General features: G+C 34.5%; 2 protein-coding genes across 10 annotated transcripts in view; one reads left to right on the top strand and one right to left on the bottom strand.

The window, feature by feature from the left end:
• The first annotated feature begins 9,141 nt into the window (after nt 1-9,141).
• On the top strand, nt 9,142-14,115 carry LOC18052394 (RNA pseudouridine synthase 6, chloroplastic). Of its 5 annotated transcripts, XM_006449001.2 has the most exons (11): nt 9,142-9,422; nt 10,233-10,361; nt 10,460-10,490; nt 10,576-10,745; nt 10,821-10,902; nt 11,188-11,303; nt 11,487-11,541; nt 11,894-12,005; nt 12,579-12,748; nt 13,289-13,625; nt 13,728-14,115. In XM_006449001.2, exons 1-10 carry the CDS (start codon nt 9,178-9,180, stop codon nt 13,586-13,588), a joined length of 1,410 nt encoding a protein of 469 aa, XP_006449064.1. In that variant the 5' UTR covers nt 9,142-9,177; the 3' UTR covers nt 13,589-13,625; nt 13,728-14,115. The 5 variants fall into 5 exon arrangements, with proteins under 5 accessions (XP_006449064.1, XP_024046024.1, XP_006449066.1 ...); XM_024190256.1 differs by lacking the exon at nt 10,460-10,490 and having other exon boundaries at nt 10,491-10,745; nt 13,289-13,630; XM_006449003.2 differs by lacking the exon at nt 10,460-10,490 and having other exon boundaries at nt 10,491-10,745.
• A 73-nt stretch (nt 14,116-14,188) lies between these two features.
• The window catches only part of LOC18052395 (beta-glucosidase 46), a 5,389-nt gene continuing 1,659 nt past the window's right edge, over nt 14,189-17,918 (bottom strand). For all 5 annotated transcript variants that reach the window (XM_024190254.1, XM_024190253.1, XM_024190252.1 and 2 more), the window contains exons 4-12: nt 16,440-16,515; nt 16,284-16,358; nt 16,117-16,204; nt 15,771-16,023; nt 15,503-15,618; nt 15,141-15,396; nt 14,960-15,062; nt 14,777-14,885; nt 14,189-14,619 (exon numbers count right to left, since the gene is read on the bottom strand). In XM_024190254.1, coding sequence (XP_024046022.1) covers nt 14,400-14,619; nt 14,777-14,885; nt 14,960-15,062; nt 15,141-15,396; nt 15,503-15,618; nt 15,771-16,023; nt 16,117-16,204; nt 16,284-16,358; nt 16,440-16,515 — 1,296 coding nt within the window. In that variant the 3' untranslated portion in view covers nt 14,189-14,399. The remainder of the gene's footprint in view (nt 14,620-14,776; nt 14,886-14,959; nt 15,063-15,140; nt 15,397-15,502; nt 15,619-15,770; nt 16,024-16,116; nt 16,205-16,283; nt 16,359-16,439; nt 16,516-17,918) is intronic.

Genomic DNA, 17,918 nt, shown 5'->3' on the forward strand with positions numbered 1-17,918 from the left:
GGGTGGAGTGAATGAGTTTGGTTCAAGTTCAACAACTTATTTGTGTATTAAATTTTTTCTATCAGAGAGATTGACTTCAACGTACAGTGGATATCTTCATAATGCATTTAAAATATTAATTAGTTATGATGTATGCATATTCATGTATGCATGTATGTATATTTGTATATTTTGTTGCTAGCTTTTATGTGCACTGTTCTTTTCTAGATATATACTAGCAAAATGTCTATGATGAGAATATTTAATTAATTAGAAACACATGTTACCAATATTTATTAGCTATCTTATTTTTTCTTTAATGCTGATATGAATTGTTGGAATAAGGATACTGTCGATATTAATATTTACAATTAGACATATTATAATATACTACCTCTAGATCAAATTTATTAAATACAGTTCAGATTAGTGTTTTCACTAATAATTAAATATATTTGTTTCATACGCATTATTGGATGAAATGTCCATCTTCACCTAGGGATGGCAATTGTACCCGCAAACCCGCAAACCCGCCCAAACCCACCCGCCAAAACCCGTCCGTTGCGGGTAATTTTATCCGTTGCGGGCGGGTTTAGTATTATAAATTAAAACCCGCATATGGATGCGGGTGGGTTTGGTATTAACCTTATACCCGGTGGATACCCGCATGGATATCCACCAAACCGGCAATAATTTTTTTCAAATATTTTTAATTTAATTTAAATATAAAAATATATAAAGAAAATAATGTAATTAATCAAATTACCAAATAGCCAAAGGCTCAAAGTTGTGTATGTGTGTATATGGCTCATCTCTTATTCTAAAGTCATAACCTAAAGAAAACTAAAGGCATTTCCCTTCGAATTAGTATTTGAAAATATTAATCTTAATTATTATTTTAGGCATTGTGTTAGATGGGTGCTTATGGTGGTGAATAAAATAAATATATTCTCTTTGATCTTGTTTTAAATGATAATATGAAATGTAATTATTATTTTTAGATATTAGTTTGTGTTTTTTAAATAGATTTGTATAATTTATACTTAAATTTGAGAATTTGTGTTGAATTGATGTGGAAATTTTAATTTTTCATTTACATTGTTTAAATATAAAATTGAATATGTTATATGGAACTTGAGGTTATTATTATAAATTTATATATTAAATATTTGTGATTTTAAATACGGAAACCCGCTGCGGGTGGGTTTTTTTAAAAAAATTAAAACCCGCTGCGGGTTGCGGGTGGGTTTGGTAATTTAAATTTTGTGCGGGTTTGGGTTTGGTAATGGCAAACCCGCTGCGGGCGGTGCCCATTGCCATCCCTATCTTCACCTAATTAATTATGGAAATGGAGAAAATATTGAGTCCAACGGCCCACCACTTGGCCTTTAGTTGTCTTAAATTTGAAATTTGGTTATCGTGTAACATTGTTTTTAATTTTCTTTCGGCTGAATAAAGTTTCCTTCTCATGCCTTTGATCACTTAATTTGAAGCGGGAACCCAAATTTGCTTGATTCTTGTTTGTGTAAGATCAACGGTCAAATTTACACATTGTTAATTATTATTTTTAGGCATCCCAGGCAGAGCTTGTCTATTAGTGGTCCGGCATTTTGGCAGTGGGGCCAAGATGTAATTCTATTATTTTCTCCCAAAAGAAGAGATGAGTAGATGACTTTGACCAGAAGCTCCGGTTGTACGTACGCCAGTTATTTACTCCCCCGTTAATAATCAACAGCTTGTCTTTCCCATTTCGGCCAATAAAATTTGATAGAACCGGGATTTACATCCTCTTGTCAGCAATACTGTGTTTTTTTTGAGGTCCATGTGGGGCTGCGGGCATTAATTAGTACTGAGGACATGTCTTAATGAGGGAACATTTTTTTTTTTTAATTTAGAATTGTGATTGTGAAAAAATTTAAAAAAAATAAGCGGTCTTAAATTTGTTAGGTGTGATGAATCATGAATCAACTACTTTCTCGCTTCGAACCAGATTTGATTATCTTGTGAATTTGAATCATCCCAAGGGCTAGCTATATGCACACATACATCATCCGTGTATTGAACCCTACTCTCGAGATAGTGAAATGCCCATTTCTCTGCTTATTAGGATGCCCTCATTTCCAATTAATGTGACAGCTATTGGGCTAAAGTTATTTGTTAGTGGAGAGAAGCAAGTTGCAAATAAATAAAACATCTATAATAATATTATAGGCTGGCTTCACAGATCTCACCTGCCAAACTTAAAGAGGAGCATGGTCTTGCTTGCTTAATTAGTTAGCAGAAAAAGTAAGGGGAACGAATAAAGGGGGAGTCACATTTTTAGCAAATATGAGGAGCTTGTATTAATTAGTAAAACGACAGAATAATAACCAACGCTATTCTTGACGATGATCATGGTCAATTCATCACTAGTTGATGTTTGAAGTAGACAAATGATATTGATTTTATTACACGCACGATTCGGATGGCGACAATTCGTTAATTTATTTTGGCCATATAAGCATGAAAAAGTTAGCAAGCTGCAGAAATGGCCGGCAATATTGGTGACCACTCTCTCCAAGTAGTTTAATTTCACACTTCGGCTTCGCTAAATTCAGTTTGGTAAATATGTAGCCGCTAGCGTGGAGGATAAGATAATTATAATCCCTCCTAATCTTATGTTCTTTTTATCTTTTATGATGACAGGCTTGGGCTGTTTGGTAATCACACAGATTATATCATCCATAGCTCAATTATCACCATATATGGATAATGGCATTTACGTTGCAGAAGTTGTATGCCATCACAAATAAATTTTCCATTACAGTTAGTAATTGACGCGACGGCTTAATCTCTATATCTCTTTTAATATATCATATTTAGAATTCTACAATTTTTACAACTACAAATCTACAAAAACTACGTGACCTAGTCTTAACTTTTTATAAAAAAAAAAAATTTTAATTAATAGTTACATACACCTCATTCCTCTGCAAATGTATCTCCTTGGACTTGAAATTGTGACTTTTTGCCTTCATACTAGACATCGACTAATTGAGCTATTCTTAATTAGAGGATAATTACGGGTGTTATATTAGGGATTTAGATTCATTGTTGAGTTGAGCTTTGTACTTAGATTTTCTTATAATATCATTGGTTTTCAGCACAAAAAATCATATCAAACACTTTTCAAAATTAAGATCAAATTTAGAATTAAAGTCTAGAATTGCCTTACGTCGTGTAGCAATTTTAAAAAATTAAAAAAAAAAAAAAACTCAAACTGTAAATCCATGCCATTCCTCCCAGTCAACAAACAAAAAAAGACAAATTATTTTGACCGAGTCAAGACAAATTACTCAAACTGTAAAATGTCAGAAAGAAAAATTCTGACCGAGTCAAGAACCGGCAAGAAAAAGATATTCCATGAACTATAAGTTATTTTTATATGACTGAAATGGAAAATAATACTTGACTTGCATTCGGTTGGCTTGCCTAGCCCGTAAATGGTGGCAAGAGCGATCTGTGATCATCACCTTATCAGGAATTGTTATCACAGCGTCAAGATTATCGTTTGCCTGGCGGGCATTGTGACAACAGTCCAAATGAAATGCCTCATCATATGTAAGTAGTGATCATAATTTAACTTTCTAGTGGTATACGCGGATTACCTTCAAAGAAGGTTAATGATATATGGTTTATCAGATTTTAGTGAATGTAATCAATACTTACAACGTCTTAATTGAATGGTACATGATATTGATTCATGGGTTACACGCAGTGTCTTTCTTAATTTGCACATGTTGTGTGTACCGATTGCGTCAATGCACTTTGCAGCAGCAAGTACTGTTTTATGCTAATGTCTCATCAACCCAATTTTGGGCCCAATCGCAAAATTAGGCAAAGCTTATAGACTGAAGAAACCGACATGAAATTCTTTAACAAATGTGCCATTATCGTTCATTATTAAATACCCTCCCATTGCTATTATGAAACGACAGCTTAACTTGTTGTAGTAAATCCATTGTGCTTTTTTTTTATACTACTAATTAAATATAATCAATTTCTTATATGGGGCCTCGAGAGAAGTGTTTTGACTAATCTCAGAGGGCACAATGGCTCAGAGCTGTTGTCCTAGCAGGCGTTGAAGGGTTAGCTTTGAGCCTTTGACAATATTATGGCTCATGGGAGTAGAAAAAGCTACACATAATAATTCTACTACAAATGAAATGAAGATCATGCTAATCTCAGGGACACTTGGCTTTAATTGCCGGGGCCATGAGAATTGCAACTTCAGTATTGGTGTCTGTTTACACTCAAGTTGATACAATCAACTTTCAAGCGGAAAGAGACTTCAAAATGGAACGCTCCGTTGATCAGAGGACGGCGGTTCCTAGTGCAATTCGGATAGCCGTGGCATCATCGCTCGCTTTTTTGTTTTGGGGCAAAGTGCCTATGCTTGCAGCTGGGTTTATAAAAGATCATCATTTGAGGTCTTCCATTGCCTTGGTTGCAGCAACTTTGTCGATGGTGATGTTGGGAATCGTTGGAGCAGCACTTGGAAAAGTACCCACTATGAGGTCTTGTGTTAGAGTTGTCGTGGGGGGATTTGTAGCAGTCCCAATAAGGTGGGGGAAGGTTAAAATTATTGAAAATAGGCTTCAGATCAATGAAGGCATAAGATTTAAATTAGTACGTTGTTGCATGGCTTGTGTTGCAATCTAAAAGATGAAATATATATGCTCATTTTAGATGGTCTCTGACTTATTCAAATTGGCCAGGGACAGGTAATTAGATCAAATAAAAATAATTTTCTAGATCTTACAAATTAATCAATTCATTTGCCATTAACCTAATACTCAAGATCATTTATAATATGGACCTTCTGTTGTATGCCATATTTCTGTAAACTCATAATATAATTAAGAACTAATCAAGTAGTCGACCCCAATCCCAGAGATTAAAGGAGATTTATTGGACCATAAAATGTTCGGTAAAATTTTCCCGACACTCCGGCAACGGAGTAGTTTCTTCCAAATTAAGGGGTGGGATTTGAAGAAAGTTTTGAGGTCATTCCAAATGTGATCGTTAAAGGAGACTTAAAATTGTGTGTTTATTGGGTTCTTGACTTCTTGTTGTATCGGCAAAGGAGTCTACACGCTCTACTCGTGTTTGATATCTTGGACAACATAATATATTGGGTCCAGCTGAAGATCCCAAGTGTGGAATGAATTTAGAGAGAGAAAATAAATAAATAATATTAAATTTCATGAACTGTTTCAAAAATAACCTCTTTAAACCCAATTGAAACTTGTTATAATTAAGTACTAAATTTACTCACATTCACATTTTTGAATTTTAAAACTTAAAAGTGATATGTTTTAAAATTTAAAAGGGATATACAACCTTTTAATAATATAATTTAATCCATTGTAATGTTAAATAGAGATTTTGTTGCGAATTATAAAATTATTAGTTCTAATTTTGAATAGAGACTTTGTAGGGATTCAAACTATTTAATTATAAACAGAGAGACTCTGTGTGGATGATCCGTGTTGGAAGTATATATTCTAGGGAGATCATGTGTGAAATAACGAGCACTAGTTTAATTATTAATTTGCTGCTGGCCAGGATTTGTTTTCATATAGTTAAATGTAAATTTCAGCAAATTTGACAATCTCATCACCCCAAGCAAATTTGACAATCTCATCACCCCAAGATGAATTAATTTATAGTTCTACTGTCTTCTCTAGACAATCTTTAAATTAGCATTATTGTAAAGAGACCCAGCTAAAGGATCTTGGAGTTTGCCAAATTGCGCTGGAGAGAAAATAATTTTAAAGCTACAAATGGATTGGGCGGTGAACTTTAGAAAAGAATTTTGTGGGGAGAAATTCTAGAATATATATGTTGTATTATAACCAATTGATGTATGCATAACATGTGTAATTGAATTTTATACAACCACCACTTGCATGATGGTTTATAAAATAAATGCACACATGTCATGATATTATTTGCTTATTGTATGACTAACATGGTATAACAGATGTATTCTAGAATTTCTCTCTTATGGGATATCTATCATCCCTGACGTTTAATTAATTAATTAATTAAATTTATTTAATGTTCTATATGTATGTTTAAATCTCAGAGAAATCAAAGTCTTTGCGTAATATCCCCTTCCATTGTATCCTTTGTTTGTGTTTTGATTGAAATGGAAGGCATGTCATGGTGCAAAGGCTCAACATGCTTCTCGATCGGATGTCATTTTTTACCTTTTAACTGCCTTGCTAGTTGTGTTATAAATAATGGTTGGCCTTCAACTTCAAGAATTCTTCTATACATACGTGGTACCAGTGGCGGACCCATAAATTTTATCTAGGAGAGACTTAGTACAATACAATTAAAAAAAAAAATTCACTAACAAGCTTGTATATCAGCCTGTATGAGGTTGTTTCAACTTAACTAAGGTATTCGATTCGAAACTTGGAAATACAATTATATTAAATACTTGTTGGGAGAGTTTTACCGCCCTAGTTATCGTATTCAACTTGAATCTGAATTAGTCGGGGCTCAATGTGATCCTTGGATACCAGATGATTTAATACACCGAAAAAAATTCAAACAAAAACAACAAGTGCCAAATCATTGAACTTCATTAAATTAATAATTTTCAACACATTTACGACTATCCTCGACTCATTTTCAGTTTAAAAAAAAAATACATACTATAATAATTTCATTATCAACTTAATCAACAATTTGAAATTTTGTTGTTTTCATGCAATGACTTAAATTAGAATAATTATTTGAGGCAAAAAAAAAGGTTACCACAAATAGTAAGAAATTTAGTTGATCAAATAACTCTATCTTAACTAGTCGTGTTTAATTCATATGAGAAAATCTTAATACTTCCTTCATTTTTTTTTTGAATGTGATAAAAAGACCGTGTAATTTTATTTTTGAAAGAGTGATGAAACCGGTTGGCTAATTAAAAAGCTAAAAACCAATGACTTTTGTCTTGATATTTTTGAAAATTTAAAGTTATAAGGTGATAATTATGTCAATCAATTAAATCACCACTTAAACACTCCTTTCAAGTCTAGTATATATAAAACAAACTAAAAAATGAGCCAAACATATAAAATATTTTCAAAGGAAAATTTGAAAGTTTAGAAGAAACTTTAAAATTTTAAATGGACCAATTATTATATATTCAAATAAATTTCAAAGCTCAGGAGGGCCTACACTAGATCTGCCCATGCGTGGCACGTTTCAATTGAATCACGAGGTGCTGGTCTCTTACTTCATCATTATCAGCTCCAATGTAGGTAGCCTAATTAATTATAATTAATGCTGCAATGTTACCTTGCTCTCAAGTCTCAACCACAAACGAAATTAAACCAGGCAGGTAAGCTTCATAATTTTAATTTAAGGCTGCAATGTTACCTCTCAAGTCTCAATCACGAGCGAAATTAAATCAGACAAGTAAACTTTATAATTTTAATTTAAGTCAATAGTTACTTTAAAGCTGCTCCAAAGTAGAATATAAATCACAACTACACACGTTATAACTTTTAATTATGTAATTATAAAAACGTGTTGTACTTTACAGTGGTTCCAAGATATCCAATTTCTTAATTTAAAGGTAATTTATATCACATGAAATTTAGTACCCAGTGAACCATTATTATATTAGTAGAGGTAATTTACCATTATGAAAGTTAATAATTAACAAGCTAGCTAATGCTAATTACTAAGACTTATGTAATTAGCTTCCTATTAGATTTTATATATTGATGGATTAATTCATTGTGTCATTGCCTGTATTTGTTTTCCACGGGATCTCAACTAGAGGGTATTTTGGCTCTGTTTTACTTTCATTTCAATGTGTTTAAAAAGAAAGAGGGGGGGGGGGGGAGATATGTAATTTCGAGAAACAAAAAGGACTTCTCAATTTTGATCAAACGTCACCATGATTAGAGATGGTAAAATCCCAGGCCGGGTCCGGGTATTGCAATGATCGGACCCTACCCGGATGCAACCGATCCAGATTTTAATTTGGGTACCCGAATTTTATATTTTTTTAATATTATATGTGTATATATTTTTTATTTTTTGGTAATTTTATAAATTTTAAATTTATTTCAATAAAATTTGACATGAAAATATAAACTTTAAGTGTTTAAAACTTTATATATGTATAATAAATGAGTCAAATAAATATAAATATTTAAAATAATATATATTTTATAATATTTTTTTAATAAAATTTAGATTCCAAATTTATCAAGTTATACCCAAAATCAACCCGACTTCATACCCAAACTAAATAATACCCGATCCATAATGCCCGAATACAATCTAGGTCTGGACTGAGCAGGAATTTTTGCCACCTCTAGGCTCTAACCATGATGGCCCCTTTTAAGTAATTTCTAAAAAACTTTCTAATTTGATTCATCACATGTTAGCGTGATGAATTTACCACTGCCGGCGGAGTTTGTCTGCATGCTCTGTGATGGAAAGAGGCTGAACTCTTACCATGCCTCGTGTCACGGCCCGCTCGTATCCCACGCTAGAATCATCCATGGGCCAGGCCATGTTGGAGGCTTGGGGCGTGCCACTTGTGAGCTGAGATGTTTGCTTTGAAGGTTGTTAACTTTTATTTTTTATTTTTTTTTCCAATTTACATTTTTATTCACGTCACTGATTAAATAATGAATGATTTCTATGATAATTGTTTTTTAAAAAAATACTCTTAAGAAGAAATATCTTTAACATGAGCATATTTTTGAGTTTTATTTGATCGGGTATAAAAAAAAAAGGATAAAAAATGTAATAAAGATAAAAGTGGGAATTAGATGAGATATATTCAGAGAAAGAAATTATTTTTAATTTTTTGTCGTAGGATTAATTTAGAAGTAGGGCTCCTATGATAAAAAAAAATAAAAAAATAGAGCTGATGAGATATGTTGAGGGATGAAAAATCACCTCCACTCGTGGATTAATTACATTGCTTCCTTTCGACGCATCTGCGACTATTTAATTCAGACTTAAATCTGCGAGTTCTAGGCGGGCCAAACTGGTAAGCCCATGTTGACCTTGCCCATTCTCGGCCCAATGAGAACCCGGAACGATATTTATTTACTAATTTTTAACCTCGAAGTAACAAAAGCGAAACCTTGAAACAAAGCAACGGCGGGACGGGATCCCGGGAAGATGAGCTCCGTGAGCTTCTCTTCGATCTTCACAAACAATGGCCGGAGTTTGGGTGCACCGGTATCCCTCCTGCGCACGTTAGCATCAACACACGCATCTTGTCATAGAAATATCTATAAGAGCAATGTTGTTTTATCTTTCTCTTCAAGTAACAGAAATTTTGTTTGCGAATCCTGGAAACGACATGTATTCACTCACACAGACACAACCGCTACTGCTGCTGCCGCAACTCCTTCGTCTTATGGGTATTCTCGAAATCCCTTTTTTTTTTCCCATTTTTGCCACTTGGCTGTCTCTCTAAGTTAAGCTCGTGCTCGTTGAAAATAAGGCGGCTACTGGGACAAATAAAAATTTGTAAACTTTTTAACTTGTTCTTTGTTTGGTTGCTGAGAAAGTTGGGGAAAAGGAAGGAAAAAAAGTTGGAATTTAATGCCTACTCCTTAAGTTTTGTCTGCTGTTGTTTTCAAATGGGTGCAGATGATTTCAGCTTTTGTTTTTTGTCTTTTTCTGAAAGATTTTTTTTTTCTTTTGATTTGGTCTCCCACATTTTGTTGGTGGGTGCTGAATAAATTATAAATACACGGCAATACTTTTTAGGGTGTCTGAATGTAATTTTTATGGATTTTTTCCCCCTAAACTCTGGTTTTCAATTTGAACTTCAAGCTAAAGTATGGCAGATTGAGCTTGCACTTTTGTTGGAAGCTCCAATAATTGAGGAAGCGAAAGTGAAAGAGAATAAATCCTTGAATCTCAGTCTTTTACTAAAAGAAAATTCCAGTTTGTGGGTGCTGTAAAATTGAAAATTGGCGCACTTATTTTTCTGGTTGTTCTTTTAAATTTCAGTTTCATGGAACTTTTAATGTTGTAAATTTTAATTCTGTGCAGCATTTTATCTTGTTGGATGCAGGGAATATTAACCTATTAAGCTTTGTTTTTCTATTTCTGATCTGTTACCATTATTCCTGCTAAGTGTGCAGCTCTTCTTCCCTATGTTTCTTTTATTTAATGACACCTAATCATCAAGCTTCGTGACTTTTGGCATTTTTCTATTTCAGCTATCCTGAATATCATCGCTTGCTTCCATGCCCCTCACAGAACTGTCCACCAAGAGTTGAACATTTAGTTGTTTCAGAAGGAGGGCCTGTTCTAGAATATATCTGTAGAGAACTGAATCTTCCCCCTCTGTGAGTGCTCCTCTGTTTGAAATTTATAGGTTTTTGATTGATGGTTCAAGTAACGTATGTTGTATTTCCAAAGTTATCTGATTTTAATGAGAATGGAGTGATATATATACATCATTTCATTCTTTCAAGGTTTGTTGCAGATCTTATCCATTTTGGAGCTGTTTATTATGCCCTTGTATGTCCAAAACCTCCTCTAACTGCAACTCCTGAGCAGATGAGGGTATTTAAAGAAGTTACGGATCCATCAGTTCTCAGTAAAAGATCTTCTATCAAAGGAAAGACAGTACGAGAAGCACAAAAAACGTTTCGTATAACTCATGTGGACCAGATTGTTGAAGCCGGAACATACTTGCGTGTGCATGTACACCCAAAGCGATTCCCAAGGTGGAACACAAGTTTTGACTGATGTTTACTATGATTTCTGACAAGCAATATAAAATACCTTTGAATTTTGTTCAGGTGCTATGACATTGACTGGAAATCGAGAATCATAGCAGTGACTGAATCCCATGTGGTTTTGGACAAACCGGCTGGGACATCTGTATGTAATTCATCAATTAAGATCTCATTTTCTTTATTTGCTGATTTCAGCATGTAAGATGTGATAAGTTGTTTGCAATGTGCTTTAGTAGTTAATTATTACTCTTATCTTAGGAGAAAATTGTCCTGTTTTGAGCTAGAGTCAGCAGCCCTCTGCCTGTTTATGCTGTTGACCATGCTGTACCTTTTCCTCTTGACATATTTTATTTGGTACATTTTCAAATGCTTTTCTGACTAGTCAGCTTTTGTTTGTGGTGTCTAATTATTCCTTGTGAACATTGGTTAGGTGGGAGGAACCACAGACAACATAGAAGAAAGTTGTGCAACATTTGCCTCTCGTGCCTTGGGATTAACTACTCCTCTGAGGACCACCCATCAGATTGATAATTGCACAGAGGGCTGGTATTGCTATTTTACAACATTAGCATAGTAGCTCTTAATGTCATTAGAATATAGTTTTTTCTCTTTTTTTCCCATTTTTCATGTGGACTTTTTGAATAAATACATTTTTTTGTTTATCATTGAACACAAAAATATTATTGGTATTGATACACAAAGTAATAATGACTAATAATTCTTCTGTAGTGTTGTGTTAGCCCGGACTCAGGAGTACTGCTCAATTTTCCACAGAAAAATCAGAGTAACTTTTTAATTCCAATTCTTGGATTTGATTATTTATACAGCTTATTTTGGAAAAGCTTAAGTCCTGTTTAGGACCGCTGCTGCCAAACCTACATTATAGGAGAGATTCTCTCCTAAAATACAGGTTTGGGGCAGCTGTCCTAAACGGGCCTATAGTCTAGCAACTCAGGAGCTGCAAGGTGAAAATTTTATCTTGTCTTTCTCTATTAGGGCTTCCCCTTCAGTGTCAATAGAGTATGAGGCAGATGAAACCATATATTTTTGATATAGCATATTTATTAAGTGTTATTAATTTTCTGTTCATACCCTGAAGTCATTTGCTTTGAAATGATATTTTGTTTTTTATTTAGGAGAAAAAGGTGAAGAAGCTTTATCTTGCTCTTACTGCTGCTCCTCTGCCAGTTGGAATAATGACTCACTATATGCGTCCTATTAATATTGCCCCAAGACTTATTTCAGAAGGTAAGACCATCTTCAGCCTTGCCCTGATGATTAGAGAAATGGTTTGGAAATTTGAAGCATGCATTCTCTAGCCCTTAGATTGACAGACGTGTAGCATGTAAGTGTTCAAACAAAGGTTCATGAAGAAGTATCAACACGTATGGAAATTGAAAGTGTAGGCCTTGAGGTTCGTTCGAAAAAAAGAAAAAATTGAAACTGTAGGCCGCTACATTTTCATCATATTTCCTTTCTTTTTTGTCCATTTTCTCAGTTTTTCAAATCATGATCACAAAATGGTGTTAGATCTTATGGAGAGATACATTAGCAATTGGGAAGCAAATTGCATCCTTATTCCAGGTGCCGCCGACCCCTGCTCCCTCTTTTTTTTTTTAATCTTTTAAGTGAATTTGAACTTATATCTGAATTTGTGTTTCTCTCCTTTAGATCCTTTCGGTAAAAACTTTCTAATACCTGTTGTCATGTGGTAGGTTCAATTTTGATAATGTACTCTTTTTGTAAGTTGGTCGAAAGCACTTTTTGTCATGTCTCCGTATATGGGAAATTAATTATATAGAAGAGCTTTATTGCATGCAGATTTTATTAAAGGATGGTACTTATGCCAACTTGAGGTTATGGAATGCAAGAAAGTACCATGGCCAGATGCTACTGTTGGAAAAGCCTATTCTATAGAAGACTGTGGATGGCCATCAAGAGATTATGCATATGAGTGTAAAATCAAGCTCTTGACTGGCCGGACTCATCAGGTTATTGATCTGTCCTTTTGTTACCTAATTTTGCTGGTTTTATGTTATTATAAAGTTTGATTTATCCTGCAGTTGTCAGTCCTGCATTATAGAATTTCCATAAATGTTACTTCAAATGCCAATCTGTGCTTTGGAGCTGGGTCTAAAAGGTGATAATATCCCTGTCAATTTGTTTTCTAATGCTTCCTAAAGTATTGTGTTGAATTTAAGTTTGACCTTGAGAGCAGAAAGTTCCTCGTTGTGTAGGGTTCAATGAATTAACCCAGAATATTTGACTGGGTTTATGGGGGAAACTGAAAAAAGTAGTTAGCTTGTTCTATACGCTTGATTTTCAGGTTCTTTGGTCGAAGACATAAATCAATGTTAATATTGTGTTGAAAATGGTGGTCAGAGTTGTAAAGCAATTTTTCTCATTTTATTGTATATGGCAGCTGCAATCATAGTTTTTTATGTTATAAGATGTGAGAGTAGGATGGGATTGAATAAACTAAATGTTAACCTACTCTTTTCTAAGCCTATGTAACCTGAGGCTGTGATCAGGTGCGAGCACAACTGGCTGCCTGTGGTGCACCGATTGTGGGTGACTCGATGTACATGCCAGCTGCCATTGCACAGTTGTCCAGCCCTGGGCTTAATCCCTTTGGCAAATGCCAGAAAGAATACGCAAGTGATGATGATAAAGAAATGGCTGTGATCGAGTGGATTTCACAGCATGGAAAGGAACCTAGTGTTGCTATTGGTCTGCAAGCATGTCATATCTCATGGGATGATGGTGAGTGCTGTTATGAGGCTAGATCTCCTTGGTGGAGATGTAAGTGTAATGTAGGTTCTGGGGTATGAAGATCAATGATACTCCATTATTTTCTCAGAGCTGAAGGTGAGGTCTGTCTCTCATATCACTATATTTAGAGTCCTGACTTCAGTTTGCATTTTTCAAAATATTGTTCATTGATAAATAAGATGCATCTTATGTATGTAGGTATAGCTCACAAAAGACAGAATCCACATAGAAACAAACTAAAATTGGAGCAAATTTGGTAATGTTGCGCAGAGAAAACAGATCATGACCTGTGGTTTTTGGAGAACTCAGATTCTGATGTAGAAGAAGGCAATGAAAGCATGATTTTACCAGAGACCATCTCTATCACTGTTTCTGTGTTTCTCTCTCTATCTGATTAAGTAGAATGGTTTATGCCTACAATAACTCCTTTATATATTTGTGGCCATTGAGATATGTGATGAAAAGCGTAATTGTGTTTTAAGGAACTACCCGTTCCTTTCTATGATAATGTTGATGACTTCTTATTTAATTGCTTCTTTGTGGCATTGCCCTTGGAGTGATTAATGGTAAATATTCAGTTGATTCAGCCTGCAATTGTCTTCACTTTGAATAACCGTTGATTTTTTATATGTTTCCACAAGCAGTCCATGCTGCATTGAATAATGGAAATCTATATTGGTTAAGCTGCTTCTCAGAATAGCAACTTTCAGTTTGATTAAGAGTAGAGTATGAATACATCTCTATGCTCTAGAATGCTTCACACATTGTAAATTATGAATTCTCTCATTTTCCTGGATGTGCTGTGTGTGGCCATATTTGTAATTTGTTATTGTGTCTGAGATAAACGTGGAGAGAAGATTATGAATACCCTTAGAACTGGGGGTGTTTTGAAGTATGCTTTGGTGACTGGGATTTGATTAGCTTATGCTTTGCAATGAAGTGTTTGTACCAAGTCGCCGACAGCTTAGGAGTCCTCTTCAGTGTTGCAAAATCAACATGGTGAAGGCCGAACCTTGATGTGTAGCCATAGGTCCATTCAAAGGAGTCCAGCAAGGACCAGACAAAATAGCCCCTAACATCTGCTCCGTCTCTGTGTAAATATGAAAGAAAGGAAATCGGCCATTGTAGTACTTGCGTGAGTTTACATATTAAAAAGATTGCACTGCATTGGGAGCTGTATAAACAATGCATAACCCTTTTGTTCTGATTGTTTAATAGTATTTCATTCCGTGTTACCACATTCTTACCTCACTGCTGTTATTAGCGCATCCAAGTAGCTAGCCATGTACTTAACTCTTTTGACATCATTGAGTAAGTCTTCAGTGCTGGAATTTGGCATGCTAATCTCACCATATCCTACAAGATATCATACATTTTAAAGAAGATATGTGGCAATATTGTGATGAGCTGGCCTGGAAATTTTTTCTTACCATTTTCCGTGATGAACATGGGTGTGTTCTTGTATCTTTCTTGAATGTATTTTATTATCTTCCACATTCCTTGCGGGTAAACATTTTGCCAAAATAATGTTGTCTGCACAGCCAAAAGCTTCAGCAGCTTGTACATGCATCAGGAAGGTCAGTTATCATGGTGATGAATTTAGGTACTCACAGGTTCGCCAAGGGGGACACCGTGTTTCTGTGAATTTTGTAGGCAAAATCCTTCCGTCTTGGAAGCACCTGGTCCAGGTTTGCATGCAGAGAAGATGCAGTCTTGGACGTAGGTACTGGTGTAGTGATTGATGCCAATGAAGTCCAGGCCCTGCTTCAGTTTCTCCTTATCCCTGCTTGAGAATTTTGGTAATGTGGAACCTACAATATTCATCATCTCTGCAGGATATTTCCCATGTATTATTGGGTCTAGAAACCTGCATCAGAGCCAAGATTCATGAAACCCTTATTGACGAAAATAAGTTTGCACTTCTGCATGTTCATTGATGGAAAATGATTGACTGAGAAGTTAAAAGAACTAACCAATTCATGTAGAAGGATTGAGCTCTTTCAGCAGCTAACTTGTCTGCTGTGGAGCTGCTGATGGGTTCAAACCAGACAGTGTTTAAGATAATGCCAATGCTGCCTCCTTGATCTTTCTGGACTTTCACTGACACAGTAAGCTTACACCAAAAACTTAAATATTTTTTAATTTTTAACACTGCAATATGTTTATTGTAGCTGCTAATCCCTGGAATTGGTGACTAAAGAAAGCAGGGTTTCGATCTAATATTGGTTTTAGTGTTACTACCTGGTATTTGGTTCGGTATATGTCAACTGCGGTTGCATGTGATAAGATGAGATTGTGAGCTGCTATAAAAGGCTCCTCCTCTGAATTGCCCCGACTGCAATTTCCAAATGGCTGCGAGCAATGAGCTGGGGGATGGCGGCCTAAACGATAACTAAGGATAACCTGCATATTTGGCTCATTGATGGTGAACCAAAATTTCACTCGGTCTCCGAAAGATTTAAAACAAATGTCTGCAAAATATCCAAAATCCTGCCTGGAAAAACAAAAGGGATGTATGAACCGTTAACATGATCAGATCATTTCCAGCAGCATAATCAAAATCATGCTCTCACAGAAAATTTCTCACTGTGATTCAGGGCTTAGCCAGGCTCCGTATTTGTCTTCAATTTCTTGAGGACTATCAAATTGAGTCAGTGTCACAAATGGCTGGATCCCTGTAAGTGCAGAATTGAGGAAATAAGATAGAGAACACAAGACGTCATGTGGTGAATATCAAAGGAGACTGTAGTGAACCTTTCAGTAAGAGGGCATCAATGAGCTTGTTGTAGTGGTTAATACCCTCTGAATTGACGTCCCCAAATCTCCCTTCTGTTAAATTGTATCAAAAAATTACTTTCTTTCCTAGCAACAGCATTTTACGTGCAAACGAGAAATAGGATGAAAACGTACTTGGTAAAATTCTTGCCCATGAAATTGAGAAGCGATAGCTGTTCACTCCCAGGGACTCCATAAGATCGATGTCTTCCTATTTTCATCAATGCAGCCATTTCAGAAATTTTCAACAATTAATCTCATTCTATACATGGCACATATTCAAGAAATTTGTACGGTTGATGCTTGATTGAAATCATGTAGTTATAATGGGCTCTTCCTTTTAACACTGATATGTATATTATTATGAAAAAAAATCTGTTAGATATTTGTAATTAGAAATCTACTGAGATAATCTAAATCAAGTTTATTATACACAACCTAAATTTCTATCCCCACTAATATTATAAAGAGATTTTACTCTATTAATGTAAGGCAGATATCTAATTTTAAAGTTGAGAGGAAATAAATTTCTAGCATATGATGACGCTCTTTATCTATTTGCTGGTAAGCAAATGGGAAGAACAAGGAGAAGTGATCAAGAAATTATTTCCCCTTCGCTCCAGTCAAAGTATCACTGAATGAGTAATACAAAAATAAATAACGTGGAAATGGGTCCATCGCAGACAGGCTTTCTCTTAACAGTTCATGTATATTCATCAGAGAAATAAAGATTTTTTTGCCTAAAAGCATCAGATTTCATTTTCGATGGCTAACCAAGTAACATCAAATGATAGTGCTCGAGTGCTCGGAGTCATCCACTTTTGAAGAAAAGAAACTAAGGGCCTGTTTGGTATTGTTTTTGAATTTGTATTTTTTGAAAATAATACCGTTTAATGCTGGTCACGTCAACGATATTATTTCACCTAATAGTAGTGTCTTCTCATAAATATCATCTTTAATTTCTATAAAAGATTTAAGATATTATTAAATGCTCGCCTAATATTTTTTAACATATCGTTAAGATTTTTTGACAATAATATTTTACCACATAATATTTTTATTTTTATCATTTTACTATTAAATAGTTAACTATATTTAAAAAAATGATGACTAACTTGTAAGGGTATTTAAAATATTTCAATTTGATAAGTTTAAACAATAATGGTGATTTGATATATAATGAAAAAAAAAACATGTAGTAATTTGATAACTTCCCAATAAGTTAGTGTTAAATCGATAATATTTCAATAAAATATTACAGTTATTTAGGATTATTAAATTAAATATTGCAATTAATATGTATTTATTAAATTGATTTAAATAGCTAAACACAAATTTTAAAAGAACGAGCAACCAAAATAAAATAATTATTTATTTTTATTAAATTTATTGTTATAGTTGATTGGGGTCTAGGAACCTGGACACTACTTATACACAGGCGTTACAAGGAAGGGAAAGGGCCCGAAAGTGAGCAATAAATGAATGTTCAGACGAGGTTCTATAAAGTCCAGCTGAATTAATCATTGTCAGAAAAATCCAACAAAAAGTAAGTAGAGAAAGACTGATTGAAAATAAAGAAAAAAGATTCGTAGTCCAATTCTCCACCTTAAACTG

The sequence above is a fragment of the Citrus clementina genome, unplaced genomic scaffold (genome assembly GCF_000493195.1).
Source record: "Citrus clementina cultivar Clemenules unplaced genomic scaffold, Citrus_clementina_v1.0 scaffold_2, whole genome shotgun sequence".
Lineage (NCBI taxonomy): Eukaryota > Viridiplantae > Streptophyta > Magnoliopsida > Sapindales > Rutaceae > Citrus > Citrus x clementina.

Excerpts from the sequence above, each read along its gene's own strand:
- LOC18052394 (XM_024190256.1), top strand. The coding sequence starts at position 9,178 with ATGAGCTCCGTGAGCTTCTCTTCGATCTTCACAAACAATGGCCGGAGT. Across the intron at positions 10,903-11,187 it reads ACAAACCGGCTGGGACATCT|GTGGGAGGAACCACAGACAA; the intron begins GTATGTAATTCA and ends AACATTGGTTAG. Across the intron at positions 11,542-11,893 it reads TTTTCCACAGAAAAATCAGA|GAGAAAAAGGTGAAGAAGCT; the intron begins GTAACTTTTTAA and ends TTTTTTATTTAG.